General features: G+C 33.6%; 1 protein-coding gene across 9 annotated transcripts in view; it reads right to left on the reverse strand.

The window, feature by feature from the left end:
• Window positions 1-21,867, reverse strand: part of KIF20B (kinesin family member 20B) — a 75,287-nt gene that overhangs the window by 44,932 nt on the left and 8,488 nt on the right. For 7 of the 9 annotated variants that reach the window (XM_033841560.2, XM_073794222.1, XM_033841563.2 and 4 more), the window contains 15 exons: window positions 18,355-18,441; window positions 18,137-18,253; window positions 17,227-17,365; window positions 16,142-16,326; window positions 14,095-14,131; window positions 13,398-13,625; window positions 11,742-11,853; window positions 10,646-10,717; window positions 10,412-10,558; window positions 9,595-9,757; window positions 8,751-9,041; window positions 4,655-4,794; window positions 4,232-4,370; window positions 2,722-2,950; window positions 1,835-1,887 (listed from right to left, as the gene is read on the reverse strand). In XM_033841560.2, coding sequence (XP_033697451.1) covers window positions 1,835-1,887; window positions 2,722-2,950; window positions 4,232-4,370; window positions 4,655-4,794; window positions 8,751-9,041; window positions 9,595-9,757; window positions 10,412-10,558; window positions 10,646-10,717; window positions 11,742-11,853; window positions 13,398-13,625; window positions 14,095-14,131; window positions 16,142-16,326; window positions 17,227-17,365; window positions 18,137-18,253; window positions 18,355-18,441 — 2,139 coding nt within the window. The remainder of the gene's footprint in view (window positions 1-1,834; window positions 1,888-2,721; window positions 2,951-4,231; window positions 4,371-4,654; window positions 4,795-8,750; window positions 9,042-9,594; window positions 9,758-10,411; window positions 10,559-10,645; window positions 10,718-11,741; window positions 11,854-13,397; window positions 13,626-14,094; window positions 14,132-16,141; window positions 16,327-17,226; window positions 17,366-18,136; window positions 18,254-18,354; window positions 18,442-21,867) is intronic. The other 2 variants (XM_033841564.2, XM_033841566.2) reach the window with 1 other exon arrangement.

Here is a 21,867-nt window from a genome sequence, read left to right on the forward strand (position 1 = left end):
TTAAGTGTATGTTTATAAAGTAATTAAAAGTATGGTAAAGGCAGAGATTTTTTTAAAAGCAGAGATTAATTAAATCCCTACATACTGGTAGCAATCCATTTTTTGGGGGAAAAAAAACTATATGAGAAAACAAAACATCATTTTACATCGTAAAATCAGCAAATGTTCTTAAGAGACATAGATAAAATGACTTTAAGTCAAAAAGTAATGCATTATTACAAAAAAAAAAAAAAAAGCAAAGTCCTTTTAGATATCCCTAAACAAAGGATATCATGAAGAACAACCTACATGCTTTTTCACAATTAGTCCCTTGGTGTCGCTGATAAATGACAAAATCCTGGGGTAGAGGGATCAGACCTCTGACAAACTTTGAGTTTTCAAACAGACCATGACAATTTCAAGTTGTCTCCTCTTCCACTCTCAGACCTATCATAATCACCTAGTCATTTTTTTCCTCCTTCAAATTATACAATCTTCACCAAGAAAATCCATCCTCCACAAATCTCAGTTATTCAAAGGAATGTTTTCTGCCTAGGGTATGCTTGGTAGGAAGGATGCTAAAGAACCATGCAAAACAAACTTTTAATCATTAAGAGTCTGCTTTCAAAACAACCTTTGGAACAGTGACCCTAGATCAACAGTTAATCAACACCATGAGGTTAAGTTCTCTTAACCCTAGGCAAGTTATTTGACACCTCCATAAAAATAAAAAATAACAGTATCTACATCGTAAGATTGTTCTGAGATTTAAACAAGTAAATATATGTAAAGAACTTAAGAGTTCATAGTAAATGTTCTATAAAAATGGATATATATAAAAGTCTCAAAGAGCTACCAGCCAAGTTGGTTTTGTTTTGGTTTTGATGTAGGAGAGACATTATGGGGTACTACTGTACTTTCTACTTTACATAGTTTAATATAGCTGAATTTTTACAACTAGCAGCTATTTTTGTAACTAGAAAAAATAAAGGAAAAGGAAAAGATCACAAATTGTGTAAACAATAACTGTAATGTCTTGTACTAAGTACATTATTTTGGTTACCTTTTTAAGTACTGGGTATTAGATACCAAGATCTTGAATTATTTATATCTGATCATATCTTAAAATATTCAGTTCTTTAGAAGGACAAATGTAAGTTAAGAGAAGGTCAGGAAAAATATTAAGTTTAGAATTTTAAATTCACTTCACCTCTATGTATACCTGCAATTTCATATTTATATCTATCAATGTCAAATTCATCTACAACCATTTAGAGTAATTATCTGATCTGAAGGTACAAAGTGCTAGAGATTTTCAGGATTCCAATGCTGCACACTGCTCAGGCCATATCCTAAATTTTAGAACACTCAGTAACTTCAGACAAAATAAACACCATTTAAATATATCTAACCAACACAATAAACCTAGTAAAAGAATGACATAGATCTGTATGGGCTGCCATACAATTATCTCTAAGATGTCTTCTAAGGGAAGAAAGCAAGACACAGAACTACAATCCCATTTGTACAAATTTTTTTGAAAGTGTGTTTGCTTCATATATATATATATATACACATACACACACACACACACACACACACACACACACACACACACACACACACACACACACACACACACACACACCTTTTCTGGAAAGACTAAAGAAACTTTCCAGAGGCCATCTTTGGAAAGAGGTATGAGGGTGAAGGCACTTATGCTCATCAATTTTTTTTATCACATTCATTTATTACTTTATTTTTAAAATAGACGTACCTAGTCATAATTCATGCTGCTTATTTTACTTAATTATTAATTTCCTTATCAAGACAAAATAAAACTTAAAAGTATTACCTTAATAGACTTCTCAAGCTCTTGAACCAATGAATTTAAATTAATTTCTGATTCTGAAAAAATAAGAATATTAAAAATGAATATCTAAGCACCTAAAAAAATATATCACTGAATAATCATGAAACATAAGCTGCTATAGTAGACGCTTTATTGTTATACTCAGGAAAAAGGATTTTCACAGCACTAGAAGCACACAAGCACTTAGCTACAAATTCTACCACCAGAGAGTAATGTTTCTGAAAAAGCCACTTTCAAAACTTAGGGTAAAAATGAAACACGTATGCTCAATAGTAAAAAATTTCTGGTATAATGTCAGAAAAGAATTAGCTGGTACCTTTCTGATACACTTCAGAATGAGACATCACTTACCTGTTATTTTCCACCCATCTTGTTTCACACAGAAAAGGGCAGAGTATTTCATCTAACACTTGAAACTCAGATGTGACAAACCATATATATATATATATATATATATATATATATACACACACACATACACACACACATATATATACATATATATATTTATATTTATATAAATATAAATATATTTATATTTAAGTAAATATATAATACATATATATAGACAAAATTTACAGCTATACAATTTCCTATGAGATTTCTTAATTTGCTGATAAAGCTGTACTTAGTTTTTGGTGTTTTTTGAGAAGCCTGTTTTCTAGTAACATTGGTCTAAAAGTAAAGAAAAGCAAAAAAATATTTGTACTAGTAAGTTACTATAAACTCATACAAATGGTAAAATATTAAATACATTACCGCCATCATTTTCTGGCCACTTGGTAAATAAGCTGCATAAATCTCATACTTACCAACTGTTTTTTTATGAATTTATAACATCTACATAGGGGTAAAATACATCCACTTACCATTTTCTCTCTTTTTTAACTCTTCCTGGGTTTTGGTTAATTCTTCTTTGGTTTTAGCTAATTCAGCTTTAACTTGATTAAACTTTAATTCTAAACAAGCAATAGCTTCCTGGGGGTCAGCAAGAGATGCAATACATAAGTGAGCAATTTCAGCCTGTTTCTTAATATCAGTGACATCATCTTGAAGAGAACCAATAATATCTTCAATTCCTACATAATTCTGTCCTTCCTAAAAATAGCAAAATCCACATACCTAATGTTAACAGTGGCTTTCACTATTTCAGTGTGGTATCATCTGATTGAGATAGTTTTAAAAATAAACAGCAAAAAAATTCACAACTTTAAAATTTTTAAATAGATTATATAGAACTACCTCCAATTATGAAAAAGTTGTGCTCCATTACTCACTTTCTGTTCTATGGAACATGAAACATTATGTGTCCCTGACATAGTTTGGGATTTGGTCTGAATTATGAAACTGGAAATTTGTTTCCTGCGCTAGCCGAACAAAGCCTTTGAAGGCTCATTATATAACTGAAAGTATACCTGAACTAGGTAATTGTAATTGTTCTGTAATGACTTATCATAGTTTATGACATTGTTTTTATGGAGGAATAATGTTTCAGGTATACTTTCAGTTATACCTGAACTAGGTAATTGTAATTGTTCTGTAATGACTTATCATAGTTTATGACATTGTTTTTATGGAGGAATAATGTTTCAGGTATACTTTCAGTTATACCTGAACTAGGTAATTGTAATTGTTCTGTAATGACTTATCATAGTTTATGACATTGTTTTTATGGAGGAATAATGTTTCAGGTATACTTTCAGTTATATAATGAGCCTTCAAAGGCTTTGTTCGGCTAGCGCAGGAAACAAATTTCCAGTTTCATAATTCAGACCAAATCCCAAACTATGTCAGGGACACATAATGATGGTTTGAAAGCAAGAGCCTGGACATCACCATCCCAGACCCCCTGAACTGAGTAATTAAAAAGCAAAGGAAAACAAAAACAAACTTTCCAAAAAGATGAGATTAATTTCAGCTTCAGTAGGAGCAGCAGGAAAGAATGTTTCCTCAACAGTAGGGAATGGTCAGTCAGCCAAGCAAGAGTGATCTTTCTATATATAAATATTTTTGTTTTAATCAGAACAGAACTAAATGACCCTTTAGGTCTCTCAGCCATTTAAAATTCTTTAAGTTTAAGACAAATCTGAGAGGGGTATCCCATAATCAGACAAAAAGGTATCTACCTACAATCAACACAATGACTTAATCAACACCAGACTGAGATATAAATGTAACAGATATATATTTTTATAAGTTCAATAGCTATATTTAAACTATTTGTGCTTACATTCTTAACAAAGCATGCTTAGTTATAATAAAGCTACATATTAAGTTTTTTGTTTTAATTCTAAAGTATATTAATATTTCTCATCATTGATGTGGTATACTAAATCCTGGTACCTAAACCTCATGGATTTAATATTTCAGTTAACATACTTCAGTTTCAGCTTTCACGGCATGATCTTCATTGTTTGGTTCTTCTTGAGTGTCACATTTACCAATCAAATCCTTGAAGATAGCCAAACGACATTCAGCATTTTCTTCTAATATCTCTCGTTCCTGAAGGAGAGTTTCCCTTCATAACAGAAATTAATCCCATTAAGAAACAGAAAAAGCACTACTTCGTGCTTTTATTTTAAATTTCTAAGATTAGGTACATTATAAATTAAAAGTCAGTTTAAATAATCATTCATGTATAATTCACAATCACCATGGGGATTAGTAACAGCTATTTTCAAGCCTGCATGAAGGTCAGAATTCAGAAGTCACCTAATATAAAATAAAAAGCCAAAAAAAAAAAAATTTAAACAAGTAAATAAAATTCTCAATTTTTACCAGGACATGAACGAAAAAACTTACTTAAAGTCAGCTTCCCGTTGAGCCAAATACTGAGTAAACTCTTGTGTAACTTCTTCACGGATTTTAAATTCCAATGTTAACTTTTCTTTTCTTTCATTTATTAGTTTTTTTTTCAAGTCTTCTATTAAATCCAAAAGTTTCTAAAATATAAATATTAAAATTCTAATTAAAAAAAAAATATATTCCAAGAGAAAGACTGTCCAAGTGTTCAAAAATAAAACTTTTTCCATTTAGATTGTAATTATGCACCCTTTTATTAGAGATGATATTTTCACTGAAAATTGTGTATTTGCAGAGATTCACTAATCTGAAAAATCAAGCATGCCTCTCCACGTTTTAGAAACAGATATACAGTAATTCAAATGTCTCACTGTCTAGCTACACAAAGAAAGAAGAGAAAATAAAATTTGAGCATCTATTATCTACCAGAAACTACTCTGGGGAGTTCATATTTTATTTCATTTAATCCACACAACCCTCTGTAAGCTTGGTAGCAGCATCCACATTTCTTAGGTGGAGAAAGTAAAGACCAGGTCTGTGGTACATGCTTAAGTTTGAGTTTAAAATTAGTCTGTCAAAATATAAAGTTGAAGTATTATATGGAGTAGTTACTAAGAACCCCCAAACACGTTCCAAAATGACAAAGAGAATGTTACATAACTTAACCTATTGGGGACTTCCCTGGTGGTGCAGTGGTTAAGAATCCGCCTGCCAATGCTGGGGGCACGGGTTCGAGCCCTGGTCCGGGAAGATCCCACATGGCGCAGAACAACTAAGCCCATGTGCCACAACTTCTGAGCCTGCACTCTAGAGCACGTGAGCCACAACTACTGAGCCTGCGCTCTAGAGCACGTGAGCCACAACTACTGAGCCTGCGCTCTAGAGCCCGCGAGCCACAACTACTGAGGCCGTGCGCCTAGAGCCCGTGCTCCGCAACAAGTGAAGCCACCGCAATGAGAAGCCCACGCCACAACTAGAGAAAGCCCGCGCACAGCAACAAAGACCCAACACAGCCAAAAATAAATAAATAAATAATAAAATAAATTTTTAAACTTATCCTATTGGGCTTTTATAACTATTCAAATGTGAGCAACAACTCTGTCTTTGAAAGCACATACATAATTAATCATGTAATACAGACAATGAACAATAAGGCAATTACAACTTGACATCATAGCCAGTATAGATATGTAATAAATTATAGCATTCAAGAAAAAAGCCTAATATTCTTTTTCAAGGTTTTTGATTAAAGTTTCTCAATAATAAATTAATAAACTCTCTCAAAGTCACAGATCTTTCAGTTTTTCGATTTTGTATTTGAAAATATTTCTATAGATATCCTGACTTTGAAATTCTGCTTCTAAGAACTTATACTGAGGAATTAATTATATAATAGGACCCAGCGTTTTGGCTGTAAGAATGGTCACTGTGTTTTTTGCAACAGTGAGTGGTTGTATGTAAATAAAGAAAAAGTGAAACCCAGCTCAACAGTCAAAGAGATGGGTTCAACTATGGTACCATCATACAGTAAACTACTGTAATGAATTATGATGACATATTTATAATTCATACTTTTCACAATTTATTTTTAAGTGAAGAAAATTAGGTTACAATATTATAATGTATAGTAAAAACCTACTAATGTGAGCAGTAGATTAGAGAGAGATTTATATTTAATTATTTTCCTCTTTTTCTTTTTCTAGATTCCACCAAGATTATATAATACTTTTATAATTTTGAATAACCACAGACTTTCCCACTGTTTAAAATAATAAATGATAACTACTGAAGAAGAAATGTGGGAGACTTAGAGAAATCTGCATAAATGTGGGAAACCTTGGAAAATTGGTTTCTTTCAATAATTCTCAACAACAGTTGGTTTTCTATCATTGTTAGCATCTGACAAAGTTTTCGGTGAAAAAAGTTCTGGTTGGTTAGCCTAATTAAATGAATTGTAAGTGTGAATATGCTAATATCAATATATTTCATAATGATCTTTAATACAATCCTCTAATTAAAATGCTAATAATGTAAAGCATGCAAAGTCTATAATCATTTTTTAAAATATTAGGAAAAAACCTCGATTAAATTTTAATTTTAAAGTACCTAGTCATAAAATAAATAAATAAATAAAAATAAAGTACCTAGTCAACATTATAAGATATGCATTTACACTATATAATCCTTTATAAACTACACTATTTTTCCCTAATAAATTCTGAAATTCTACTAACATTTTAAGTTTAATGGATATTCTATATAAACTTCAGTTTTGAGAAGATCAATAAAACCTAAAATAGGACTATTAACGGCTCATTTTGTCACTGAAGGAAGTACTACATTACAGAGATCCAAGGTAAACAAGGTCCAATCACATAGTAACCAGATTAACTGAGAATAGTGGCATCTGAAGCTTTCATTTTCATTTCCAAACAACACAGGCACAACTATAGCTTTCAGGGACACTGAAATAAACTATTAAAATGAGAGTACTTAACTCAATACATCATCCATCTACTTAGACTTCTACAGTCCAAAAGAGTACTATGATGTCAGATGTGGCAATACCACTGAAGCACATCCATGAGCACAGGATTACTAGTGTTCCTGTGACGCTGGTAAGAATACTCCATGTATACATATGTAATAGTTATGACCAGTTAATGAGGGGAACTGGTACTGTGGACATGATCTACATTTCAGGATTAATAACAACTTAAATATATGTGTGAATTGTATTTGGACAGAGGATAAAAGAACTGCGCAGCACTGGGCTTCCCTGGTGGTGCAGTGGTTAAGAATCTGCCTGCCAAGGCAGGGGACACCGGTTCAAGCCCGGATCCGGGAAGAGCCCACATGCCACGGAGCAACTAAGCCCGTAAGCCACAACTACTGAGCCTGTGCTCTAGAGCCTGTGAGCCATAACTACTGAGCCCGCGTGCCTAGAGTCCATGCTCCACAACAAGAGAAGCTACGGCAATAAGCCCACACACCACAACTAAGAGTAGCCCCCGCTCGCCGCAACTAAAGAAAGCCCGCGTGCAGCAACCAAGACAAAACGCAGCCAAAAATAAATTAATTAATTAAAAAAAAAAGAACCACCATTAAATCTTATTTGTTTACCATAAATACAAGACAACCAAATAATTTTTGTTTTTGAATAAATAGGATAATCAGTACTGGGCAGACATTTTGCACAATTGTACTTAAGACTGCAAAGTAAAAGTTTGGTGGAGTATGCTAAAATCACTGGGTGAAAGGATAGTGGGGAACAAGATATTCACATGGTGTCAAAGCATCTTCACAGATGATACGCTTTTACAATGAAGAGAGATCTAAACACAAAACCTTAGCCAAATGAGCAAAATTTAGCATCACCAAAAATGGGGAAATCAGACATCAGCTGCCTCCTGATGTGATGTAATGGGAAATTCACAACTTCACCTATATAATAGGCTTATCTAAAGTGTTAAACCTGAATCAGGAAGTAATAAGACAGATCCAGACTGGAGATACTCTACAAGACAACTCACCACAATTTTTCAAAAACATCTACACTAGATTAGAGATTAACTAAAGAAACATGATCATCAAAAGCAATGTATTAACTTTGGTTGTAGATCAATAACAAAGTGGCTATAAAGGAAATACTGACCACTGGATAAATCTCAATATGGACGATAAAACATTACGTTATTGTATCAATGTGAAATTGCTTAGGTATGAAAATGGTCTTTTGATCATGAGGAAAATGTCCACGTTCTTGGGAAACATGCTGAAGTAGTTATTTGTAAGGTGTCATTATGTCTGCATCTTGTTTTCAAATGATACACCAAAAAGATGTGTATTCACACACTCACAGAAAGAATTAAAGTAAATACGATAAAATGTTAACAACTGGCAAATTCAGGTGAAGTGCAAATGTGTATTCATTGTATTATTCTTTCTGTGGATGTGAAAATTTTCAAAACATGAAGATGAAAGAAAAAATTAGTGTATTGTTAAAAAAATGAGAGAAACAGCCTTAAGAATTATTAACCCTAACTTCAGAATAATAAATAAGCCAACTTTAGAAGTATGAGTTCTTAATACATACTCTCTTCTCCTCATGGCTACTGAAAGCCTTATCATCCTCTAATGTTTTATCTAGATCTTCATCAGTAAATTCACTTTCCACATTTTGCTTTTCTTCAGCTTTTTCTAGATCCTCAACCAAATCTTCATCTTCCACCACGTCTTCTAGACTATTTTCCCATGAAATTGTGGATCTCTTTTCATTTAGTATTTTATTATCTGAACTATTAATATCTAGTGATACATCTTGAGAAGATTTGGCAGGTCCAAATGATTTCTCTTGAGAGGAATTTAAAGTGTCTGGAACACAAACCTGTTAAGATATTCAATGTAACTTTTAAAACAGAAAAGGCAAGAACTGTCCACACAAAACAAAAATTTTATAAATTTAAGTCAAATGACAACTTGAGAATTAAAAAATAAAAACAATGCAAACAAACATGCAAGAAGGAATTAGCATCCTTAAATAAATATTTGATAAGAAAAAAGCTAATTACACATGTATACTCTAGATAAATTTACTTTCCTGGGTTAAGTTCTTAGTATCAATACTATTCCTAGCAGGGGGGTTCCTGATTAGCCACTAAATGAACCAGATGGACAGCAGAGCTGACAATTTGCTGCAAGAATTACTCGAAATTTGTAATGGGTAAGTTTATTACTGAGGTCATTTTACTCTTAAGCAGGGGTTACTTTCAATATTTTTCCTATGTCCTACTACTTGATCAAGTATTACATTTTAAATTTTCAGTTATTTTCTAGGTTTAGAGCTAGTGCAAACTGTGTTAACTACTCCGAGAAAAAAATAATTAATACTCTAATGATAAGAAGCTTAATAAATTGTGCAGAAATTTAATTATATTTACTTTTTGTGCAATGGCTGAGAACTTCAACACATTGAGTGTCTCATCGTAGGCAAGAAAACATTGGCTGATGTTGACAATCATACATATTTTCCCTTTACCGTTGAAAAAACTTTGAAAATAGTGGGTCAGTTTACTTTCCCGGAAAGGCACATGCTGTTGAAACCTACGGAAAAATTTTTCAAAAAACTGTAAGTTAAAACATATCTCATGAAGTCAGGATGCTGATAAATTTTACAAAGAAATAATATAGCTATCATGGACTTAAATTCTAGGTTAATAATTAGTTCCACCCATAATAATCATTTTCTGTTTATTCATGTTGTTTTCTTTAAATACTACTACTAGTTATAATAGTAATTCTAATACTAGGCAAAATGTAAAGAAAGTCACATTGAATTGGGTTGTGTTTTCTAGTGTAGGCCAATTACGCAATATATACACCTTAACTAGAAATGGTACAGGCTGATTCATAATTAATGCAGAAATCTACCACATCTAGAAAAACAGAATGCATTAATAAGAATAACGTGGTTTTAGATGCTAAACCAGCATCATCAGAAGCTTACTATCCAAGATGTCTGTTGATATATATTTGCTATGGAAAATATTGTGTTTACTTGATGAGCCACTGGCATTGACTGACATTTTTTTTTTATTTCTATCATTTTTTTTATCCAAGATTTCTAAGTAATTTTAATTACAATCCATATATAGTCATAAGAAGTGAAAAACAAGAGAACTTTCTAAAACCAGCAAAGCTGAAGGGTCTAAATATTGTAATACTTAATATGCTAATAACATGTTCAGCAACTCTTACTTTGACTTTTCACTGTTCTTCAAAACATTGATACACTTTCCCAGAGTCAATAAAGAAGTGTTGATGTTCCCAGTCTCTCTTAACCTTTCACCTTCATTCTGTGTCTTCATGCTTCGTTCTGAACCAGCAAGATCACATAAAGACAATCTAAAAAAAAAAAAAAAACAAAAACTAAAAAATTCTTCAAAACAAAACAATTCAGAATAATTACAATTTAAAGAATGCTCAACTTACTCACTGACTCGCATTACACGAGGCATTTCCGATTCTTCAATCTGTAATACTCTAATAGTGAATACGCTGTGACTAAAAGAAGTAAAGAAAGATCAAATATTATCATTCACTTTTAATTTCTGCATTCTAAATAGGAGACAAGCATCTAAATCAACATCTATTTATATCCTAATACTAGCCATAGCTCCAGCGCTGCATTCTCCAACTAGCTGTCAGATATTTCAATTCAGTGCTCCACTATCACCTACATACCACCCAACTACCTAAAACCAAGTATCTTATCTTTCTTGCACTTAGCCCCAAATCCTTCAAACCTATTCCTCTTCTTATTTCTATTAATGAAATCATTTATAATAAAGTCTCAATTTGCTTGCAGAGATATTACTAGTTAAAATGGTATTATTTACAGCTAATCTACTTTGAATATATACCTAAAGCAAAGTATACATCTGGCCTAAATACAGGCTTATCTGGATTATATATTACCTTCACTCCACACATGGGGGACAGGGTTCTTTCCCCCTTAAGAGAAAACCTGTTTTACGTATAAACTTAAACTTATTTTCTTTTGTCTCTCATCCACCAATCCCTTCCATCAAAAACATCCTTCCTTTTTCTTTAGCTATGCAAAAACATGTATCATACATATATGATATATGATATGTATATCACATATCATATATGATACATGATATGTATATCATGTATCATATATCATAAACATTAAAAAAAATCCTTCCTTAGCCCTTTGAGATTTTGGCCCAACTCAGTATGCATACAGTGTCTGTGTTCATGGGGTAAGTAGGAAAAACACAGAGAAAAGTCCACCGTTACAGGTAACTAAAACACTGAGCTTAGATATTCACATACAGAAAGAGTAAAAATACCTCAGACTGAGTGTAAATTAGTAAATCTTACGTTAGAACAAGAAACAGTCCTGATAATCTTATGTGTTTAGTGCTCTTCAGTTTACAGAATGTTTTTATGCCTATGAATTCATTTAATATATCAGAGAACCTACTGTCCACTTTAATCTTAAATCAGTTGTGTTTAAATTAGCACACCTCAGGCTTACACCACAGGGTTTACTCCTTACCTTCTACTGGAAGCATTGTTCAGTTTTGTGAAAGCAACACTCTGGTGCTTTATTCCTAGTTTTAAAAGTCTATATGCTTCTTTGGAATCAGATACTTGAACCCACTGTAGATCTTTAAAAAATAAAGAGGACACATATCAATTTATAAAAACACAGCATTTGCAGTACAATGTAATCTCTTTGAAGATATGTAATCTCTTTCCCAAAGACATATAATAAAATCTTTCTTTTAATAACACGCCCTAGGTATAGTCAACTCAGCTATTCCATACTCCATTAGAAAAGAATTACATAAGGGACTTCCCTGGTGGTGTAGTGGTTAAGAATCCGCCTTCCAATGCAGGGGACGTGGTTTCGATCTCTGGTCGGGGGACTCAGATCCCACACGCCATGGGGCAACTAAGCCCGCACACTCTAGAGCCCACACGCCACAACTAGAGAGAGGCCCACGCGCTGCAATGAAGATCCCGCATGCCACAACTAAGACCCAATGCAGCCAAATAAATAAATAAATAAATATAAAAAAAGAAGTATGCAAGAAGAGGATATTATAATGATTTTCCAGTACTTAAGTAGTACAAACACAGAAAGTAAATGTTCTTCAACAGAATCTGCCAAAGGGAAAATTAAAAATAGGTAAGATTCCTTAGAATTAGACATCCAGAAAAAAAAAAAAGACAAAATACATTACAGATTAAACCTAGAAAATTACCTAGCTATGAGACATTATAGACTGCAATTCATTTGTGAGTCACGAAGTCAAATTTATTGAGTCACAACTAGCGTATTGTAAAAATGAAGTACAATATAGAAAACAACAAAGTGCATTCCTTGTAGTAAGGGTAAGTATAATTAATGAAACTTTTCAATTGTATATATGTATATATATACATATGCAGGTACAGGATCATGATGTTATTAATATGTATTTCCTACTGTGGGGTAGTGATTTTTAAAAGGTTGGAAAAACAGCACTATGGAACAGAACATTTACGGATACATGGCTCTGAAGTTTGAATACCGTTACAAAGCAGCAGAATAATGTGAATACCTACACACACAGCTTTTCCCATCCCCTAAAATCCAATCAATAATACTCTAGCAAATACAACATTAAACTAGACCCCTTCACCTTCAAGTTTAATTAACATACCAAAACATACTTTCAAAGCACAAACTATTATCTTGATGTTAATAATCAGGATACAGGACCTCCCTGGTGGTGAAGTGGTTAAGAATCCGCCTGCCAACGCAGGGGATACGGGTTCGAGCCCTGGTCCGGGAAGATACCACATGCCACAGAGCAACTAAGCCCGAGCACCACAACTACTGAGCCTGTGCTCTAGAGCCCACAAGCCACAACTACTGAGCCCGTGTGCCACAACTACAGAAGCCCACGTGCCTAGAGCCCGTGCTCTGCAACAAGAGAAGCCACCACAATGAGAAACCCGTGCACTGCAACGAAGAGCAGCCCCTGCTCGCCACAACTAGAGAAAGCCCGTGCACAGCAACGAAGACCCAATGCGGCCAAAAATAAATAGATTAAAAAATAAAAAATAATTAGTATAAAAATTTTCAATTTCCAGTCTGCTCTCCTATAACAAAGCCTAGAAAGCAATTTCAGAGCAATAAAGTAAAAAATACTCACTAGTATACCTTTTATAAAAGAATAGCCCTTTACATCTTGGGAAAGGCGTAGCATCTTTCTCTTTTGGAATTTAGATGAGACAGGAACAAATAAATCATAAATACATTCATTGTAAATCTCAAAGAAAGAAACCCACACAGAAAATTTTATATTATTATCCATATTCAAGCTCGCGTGTTCACAGTCTCTCACAGACTCTTCAAACTCTGGGATATTCAAAGAGTTTGTTAAACTTCCTACAGAAAATAAAAAAGATAATCACAAAATTAAATGAGACAATAGGATAGATCAAGACTCCTGGACTTGAAAAACTAAGTATCCTTAATCTTTTGACCAGCAATGTTAAAAACTTTTTGGACCAAAGCAGATATAAATATTTGTATTAACCAAAATCCGCTTATCTTTCTTTTCTTTTCTGCAAATACGCTAATAAATGTACAAATAATTTTACGTAAAAATTAAACATAAAGGACAAAGGAAAAATAGTGTCTCTCTCGAAACAACATGAAAGTTAACCAGTGAAAGGGACTTATTTATTAAGTCAAAATAAAACTTTACAATGACTATATGATATTTCATATAGTTATGTACCATTTTCCAAGTATTACTGTTTATTAAAGAAATTAAATCACCAGAAGTGATCCAAAAATTAAAAGCTTTTCAAATAATCAACATTTTAAAAGTAAATGAGAAAGGAAACCTTACCATAAAGAGTATCATAACTGTCATTATGCATAGCAACCTGAAAAAGATTTTTTTTAAAAGGTTAAAAAACATTGTTAGTTAAGATTAAATAACCAGCTTATTAATTACCTATCCAAGTAAGCCACCTGCCTTTCATCTACTCAATTCAACGACCTCTATTAATTTCCTTCCTAGTGAAATAATACATCCTAATAATAGGAAATTTGGGAAACCACAGAAAATATTAAAAAGAATATCATCATGTATAATCACTGCCACTCAGAGGCAATTACTAGTAAAATTTCAATATATTCCCTTCTATATTTTTCCCTACACTTATTCCATTGTAAGCTTTTTCTCTCTATAATTAAAAATTATTTGTAAACATTTGGTGGCTGCCTAACTGAAGAGATGTGATGTGAAATGACTTAACTAAATAATACTAAGATAAACATCTTAATATATTATGTTTTTCTTCTGTAATTTAATTGTTCCCTTAGGTCATATACCTAAATCTGAATTGGTGGATGAAAATACGAACTTATTTTAAAGTTCTCACTCTTAGTATAGTATTGCCAAATTGCTTTGGAGAGACACATTTTACAATCAATATATGAAAGTGAAAGTGTGTATTTCACATCATACACCTGAAACTTCTATAATATTGTACATCGACTATATCTCAATAAAAAGAACTTTTAAAAAAAGTGCCTATCTCAAGTTTTTAAAATTTTAATAATTTCATAGGCAAAATAACATTTTGTTTTAACCAGGTAACTTGTTAGGGGAAGGTTTTCTCATTATTAATGACTTTAATTTCCTCTATGAATTATCCATGCAATTATCCACCAATCTCCATAAATTTTGTTAAAATACTCACAATTTTACTTGCAGAGACCATAATCATGGATTCTGAACTTTGCTCTCCACTGAGCAACAATATTTTATTACCTTGAAACACTGATTTCTAAATTACTTTAAGAAGAAAATCCCCATCAGTGTTTTGAATATATTTATAAAGACTGTTAATAGTTTTTAACAATTTTAAATAGATAAAATAAATGTCTGAAAGCATAACACAAAATCCACAAGGCAAAGAAGGAATAAATAGACAAGTATACTTTATAAAAAAAAATTTATTAAATAAAAAACTATTAAAAAGAAGAAAGAAAAGAGGAAAAAACATAACCTAACAGATAAGACACATGAATTAAGGTAGTAAAAGATTTACGACATGTTAAATGAAAGAGCAAGTTACAGAATGTCTGTATAATAAAATCTCATTTTTGTTAAAAAAAAAAAAAAAAGACCAGGGCTTCCCTGGTGGCGCAGTGGTTGAGAGTCCGCCTGCCGATGCAGCGGACGCGGGTTCGTGCCCCGGTCCGGGAGGATCCCACATGCCGCAGAACAGCTGGGCCCGTGAGCCATGGCCGCTGGGCCTATGCGTCCGGAGCCTGTGCTCCGCAACGGGAGAGGCCATGACAGTGAGAGGCCTGCGTACCGCAAAAAAAAAAAAAAAAAAAGACCATATCGTACATATAGAGAAAAAGATATGAAGATATATGCAACTATATATGACTATGTTTCTGTGTGTATATATAGACACATACAGAAAGCTCTGTACATAGATTTTTTTGTGTGTACAGAGAGAAAAAGGTCAAAAAGGATATGTTCATATCTGCTAATATTGGTTTTCTCTTCAGGAATGGAATTATAGGAAATTTTCACTTTTATTTTTCACATTCTCTTGTTTAGCTTTTGTGTATACATATTACTTTTACAATTAAAAAAAAGAATTTTTAAAAATCATTATATAGAAAGTTGCTGTTTCTACAGCAACCAAAAAAGATTTAAGAACCATTTACATTTGTATTGTTTAAACATTTCTGCTGTTTGTACAGTATGAAATAAGAAGAGATGACTTCAAAAAAGCTTTTAATACTTTTCTCAAAAAGAAAAGACAATAGCCACAAGCACCACAAAACAGTCCAATATAGGCTGAAACAAACTAAAGAGCTACTAAAAGGTCAGGATTATGTATATTTTACATACTAAAATACTCCCATACCTCTTTAATTTGTCGAAGCAATGCACTTTTGCTAGCTACTTCTTCTTTCTCTTGGTCTGGTGATAAACGTAAGTATTCTCTGGACCTATGTGGTTTAAGGGTCATCTTTGTACACAGTCTTTCCTGAAGACTATCAAATAATACATTCAAAGTTCGAGGTAGAATGCCAATATTTTCTTCTGTGCCTATGAAAAGAATTTTTGTTTTATACTCTCTTAGAAAAAAACATTCTTGAACTACCAAGTCTCCTCTTATACCACTAACAGGCAAGAGTAAAAAGCTGAGACAAGAGTGAGAGAAGTTGAAGGATTACTTGGTTTTCCATCATTTTGGTCTTAACTGTATAATTGACATTTTATCAACTATTATTCTGATGCAAAACCTGAAATTTTACATTCAGATCAGGCTTTAAGATTGGCTATCATTCATTATCACAAAGTATAAAAGTAAAATAAAATATAAAGTGTTTCCCTGGTTATCCATGCTTAATTCCCTATGTCACATCAATCCTTTTTCTAAGGGTTTTTTTTTAATTAATTATTTATTTTTGGTTGCGTCAGGTCTTCGTTGCTACACACGGGCTTTCTCTAGTTGCAACAAGCGGGGGCTACTCTTCGTTGTGGTGCATGGGCTTCTCATTGCAGTGGCTTCTCTTGCTGCAGAGCATGGGCTCTAGGTGCGTGGGCTTCCGTAGTTGTGGCACACAGGCTCAGTAGTTGTGGCTCACGGGCTCTAGAGCGCAGCCTCAGTAGTTGTGGCGCACAGGCTTAGCTGCTTCGTGGCATGTGGGATCTTCCCAGACCAGGGCTCGAACCCGTGTCCCCTGCGTTGGCAGGCGGATTCTTAACCACTGCACCACCAGGGAAGCCCCCTTCTGAGTTTTTATCATCATGTAATTCTCTACATATGGGTAAAGTAGTCGATCTGAATTAAAAGCCATTGGCAATACACATTCAATATGCTATTACTATTAAAAATGGAGCAAATATGCTAGGCAATGGAAACATAACTATAAGAAGTATTATGAAAATGAGTACATTATTAGTGCCTCTTTCTTCCTTTCTAGCAAAAATAAAACTATTTACCTTGAAATGTGTAAGTTTTTCCTGAATTGGTTAGCCCATAAGTAAAAATCAGCCGACTTTGTCCTTTCAAGAGGTCTTTAACTGGCTGTAGAATGCAACCCTGGAAGAATTCCTTCTGTGTAGTTTCTGGGCCAAAAACCTAAACAAGCATTTTTTTAAAAAAATCTTTTTAGAATGTTCAAGTTAATATCCACAATGAGTTCTACCCTTTCATGTTTTTAATATTTAAAAGATTTGTCCTACAAGATTCATTCTTAAAAGTTGCCATATTCCCAATTCCCACAAATACACCTGCTAGTTTAACTACTTTCAAAAAGCTTTCAAGATAGAAATCTGACCCAACCAATAACTCTTTTTTTTTTTTTTTTTTTGGCTGTGTTGGATCTTTGTTTCTATGCGAGGGCTTTCTCCAGTTGTGGCAAGTGGGGGCCACTCTTCATCGCGGTGCACGGGCCTTTCACTGTCACTTCCTCTCTTGTCGCGGAGCACAGGCTCCAGACACGCAGGCTCAGTAGTTGTGGCTCACGGGCCCAGCTGCTCCGCGGCAAAGTGGGATCCTCCCAGACCAGAGCTCGAACCCGTGTCCCCTGCATTGGCAGGCAGATTCTCAACCACTGCGCCACCAGGGAAGCCCCCAACCAATAACTTTTCATCTAGATTTTGAAAAGGATACTTCCCTCCACCAAAAAAAGATTGCAAGAACTCTACAAAGATTTTCTCACTTCCAATTATATATTTACACACCTGAAATTTGAGTCCTACCATTGAGAAAAAAATACCAGTACCTAAGATCTAAGTTTCATGAGCACAAGCTGTATATAGTTCATTATATATAATTAGGTAGCAATTTAGCCTAAGCCAAGTTTCTTTTCCTGAAAAGAAAAATCTTCCATTTCACATGGGTACCTACCTTGGAAAAACTGAATGTCTGTGCCATCTGCCCAGAGCTTTTCTCACTTAATCGACCAAGGATACTTTGAGGATCCTTCAGCACAATGGTCTGTGAATCCAGAATATACACACAGCCCTAGAACACAAATAAATAAATAAAAACTAACAATAAGTAAATTAAAACAATGGTATTTTGCCCATTTAATGGAAGTAAAACATATTAAATTCAACACAAACCTCAGACTCATGTTCTTTTTCTGACTGTGTCAATGGTCTTACTCGAAGACAAACCTGGAGATAATCTTTGGATTCCAAACTGTTTGCCTTAAAAGGAGAAAATATTTTAAAAATAAAAAATATGGCTTTTCAGAGATCATCTTTCTTTAAAGTGGTTGATTGCTATAAAACAATCTGAGATTATACAAAACCTCTAAGCAAACAGTGACTCTTCTGTTTTTAACCACTTTATATGTTTAAAGAAAAATAAATCTGTTTTTAAAAAAACAAAAATACCACAAAAGACTCAATTTCCTCTGTCTTCTATATTTATACTTGAAGTTTACAATATGCTTCTTTGCCATAAGATCCTAACCTTTAAAACCAATACAAATAACAAGGCTCTAAGTCACTAAAACACAGAAATGTAGAATAAATCACAAGTAACCAGAATAGTCTATTAACCCAAATGCTCAATTGCATCACACACTTAGAATTTTTTTTGCTGTATGGCATTCTCTTTACTGCTTCCTTTGAGGAAGAAATGAGCTTAGTTCATTTTTTAAAAAATAATTTTAAATGTTTTAATTTTTTTTTTTAAAAAAGGAAACAATGACTTGAAAAACACAACTCAGCAAACAAGACACAAGAACTAGACGATTTGAATAACCCTGTATCTATTAAAGAAATTAAATTTACATTCAAACAAAATAATCCCACAAAAAAACTCCAAACCCTGGTAATTCATTGGTAAATTCTCTCAAACATTTAAGGATATAATCACACAAATTAAAGACAAACTCTTTAAGAAAATAAAGGAAGAGAGAGCACTTTTCAACGAATTTTGAGTTTGCCATAACCTGGTCACCACAACCTGACAAAGATACCCTCAGAAAAAAATTACAAAACAATATCCTTAATTAAGATAGAGGCATGGGCTTCCCTGGTGGTGCAGTGGTTGAGAGACCGCCTGCCGAAGCAGGGGACACGGGTTCGTGCCCCGGTCCGGGAGGATCCCACATGCTGCGGAGCGGCTGGGCCCGTGAGCCATGGCCGCTGAGCGTGCGCGTCCAGAGCCTGTGCTCCGCAACGGGAGAGGCCACAGCAGTGAGACGCCCGCGTACCGGAAAAAAAAAAAAAAAAAAAAAAGTAGAGGTAAAATGTTCTCCAAAGTGGTTGTACCATCTTCTATTCCTACAAGCAATGGATGAACATTCTAGTTGCTCTGCATGCTCACCAATGGGTGGTGTGGCCAGTCTTCTTCATTATAGCCATTCTAGTGGGTGTGAGGGTGGTATCTGATTGTGGTTTTAATTTATGCCTTTCCCTTTTGACTAATGATGTTGAGCACCTTTTCAGGTGCATATTGACCCTACGAATATCTTCTTTTGTGAAGTGTCTGTTCAAATCTTTTGTCCATTTTTATTAGACTGTTTGTTTTCTTCTTATTAACGTGTAATTGTTTTAAATATATTCTGGATAAAAGTTCTCTGTCAGAATAAAAAAGAGGCAAAAATCCCCTAACAAAAATATTAGCTAATACGTAAAACAGGATAGTACATCCTAACAAAAAATGGTTTATCCCAGAAAAGCAAGGTCAATTTAGCATTCAAAAATCAATTAGGGTACATAAAAACATTAAAAGAATGAGAAGAAACTTTTATCTCTAATAGATGCAAAAAAAGTGCATTTGAATGATGACTTGAATGTGATATATGAATTCAACATCCATTCATAATAAGAATTCTTAGCAAACTGGAATAGAAGGGAACTTCCTTAGCCTGATAAAGAGCATTTATAAGATACCTATAGTTAACATCATACTTAATGATGAAAGACTGAATCAAAGATGAGTAGCAAGATGAGTAACAACCCAGGGATTTCTGCTCTCACTTCTATTCAACACGGTACTAGAGGTTCTAGAGGTTTTAGCCAATGTAATCAGGTGAAAGGAGGTGGAGGAAGAGGAGGAAGGGCGGGGGAAGAGAGAGAAAGGGAAGAGGAGGAGGAAAAGGAAAAAAAAGGAAAAGCATCCAGAATGGCAAGGTAGAAATAAAATCATCTTTATTCACAGACAACATGAACATACAGAAATCTGACATCTTCAAAAAAGTTACTAGAACGATTAAATGAGTTTAGCAACGTAGCATAATAGGAGATCAAAATGCAAAAATCAATTGTTTTTCTACATGCTGGCAAGAAATAGAAGTTGATTTTAAAGAGCGATACCATTTAGGATAACCTCAAAAATTATGAACTACTTAGAGAAAAATCTTACAAAAGATATGAAACACCTATATACTGAAAACTAAAAAACAGTGCTCAGAGAAAGTAAAGGAGACCAAAATAAATGGAGATACACCTTGTTCATTATTTGGTAGACTCAATGTTGTTAATATGTCAATTCTTCCAAAACTGATCTACAGATTCAATGGAATTGCAATCAAAACCACAGGAGGCTTTTTTTTTTTTTTTGGAAGAAATTTAAAAGCTCATTTAAAAACTCACAGAGAAATACAAAGTACATAGGACAGTCAAAACAACTCTGAAAAAGAAGAAATTTGGTAGGCTAACACTACCACCTGATTTCAACACTTATTTTAAAGCTACAGTAATCAAAACAGTGGGGTATTGGCAGCCAGACAAAAAGATCAATGAAACAGAATACATAGAGTATTCAAAAATAAACCTCCACATACAAGGGCATTTAATTTATGACAAAGGTGCAAAGGAAATACAGTACAGAAAGGATAGTTTTTTCAATAAATTGTGCTAGAACAACTGGATATCTATATGCAATAAAAAATAGGAATTTGAATATATACCTCACATTATACAAAAAATTGATTCCAAATGGATCATAGACCTAAATATAAAATTAAAACTGTAAAACTTCTGAAAGAAAACACAGAAGAAAATCTTTGTGGCCTTGAGTTAGGTAAAGATTTCTTAGATACGCCACAAACAGCACAATAGTAACAGAACAAACTGGTAAAATGGACTTCATCAAAATTAAAAACTTCTCTTCCAAAAACACTTAAGGGATGAAAAGACAAGCCATAGAGGAAATGTTTGCAAAGGACATATCTGATAGATAGATGTATCTGGAAAACATAAAGAACACTTAAGAGTCAATAAGAAAACAATCCAATTTTATTTAATGGGCAAAAGATTTAAATTGACATTTCTCCAAAGATATACAAAAGGCAAATAACCACATGAAAACATATTCAACATCTTTAGACATTAGGTAAATGCAAATATCAATTTGATACCAATACACACCTATTAGAATGACTAAAAATAAAAAGATGACCCGTAGTAGCCAGCATAAAACTGAAAGAATAAAGTTGGAGGACCGACAATACCCAACTTCAAGACATGTTATAAAGCTACAGTAATCAAGATAGTGTAGCACCGGCAAAAGAACAGAAGCAATGGAACAGAAGAGAGCCTAGGAATAGATCCACATGAATACAGACAACTGATGTTTGACAAAGAAGCAAAGGCAATACAATGGAGCAGACAGTCTCT

Source organism: Tursiops truncatus, chromosome 16, assembly GCF_011762595.2.
Source record: "Tursiops truncatus isolate mTurTru1 chromosome 16, mTurTru1.mat.Y, whole genome shotgun sequence".
NCBI lineage: Eukaryota > Metazoa > Chordata > Mammalia > Artiodactyla > Delphinidae > Tursiops > Tursiops truncatus.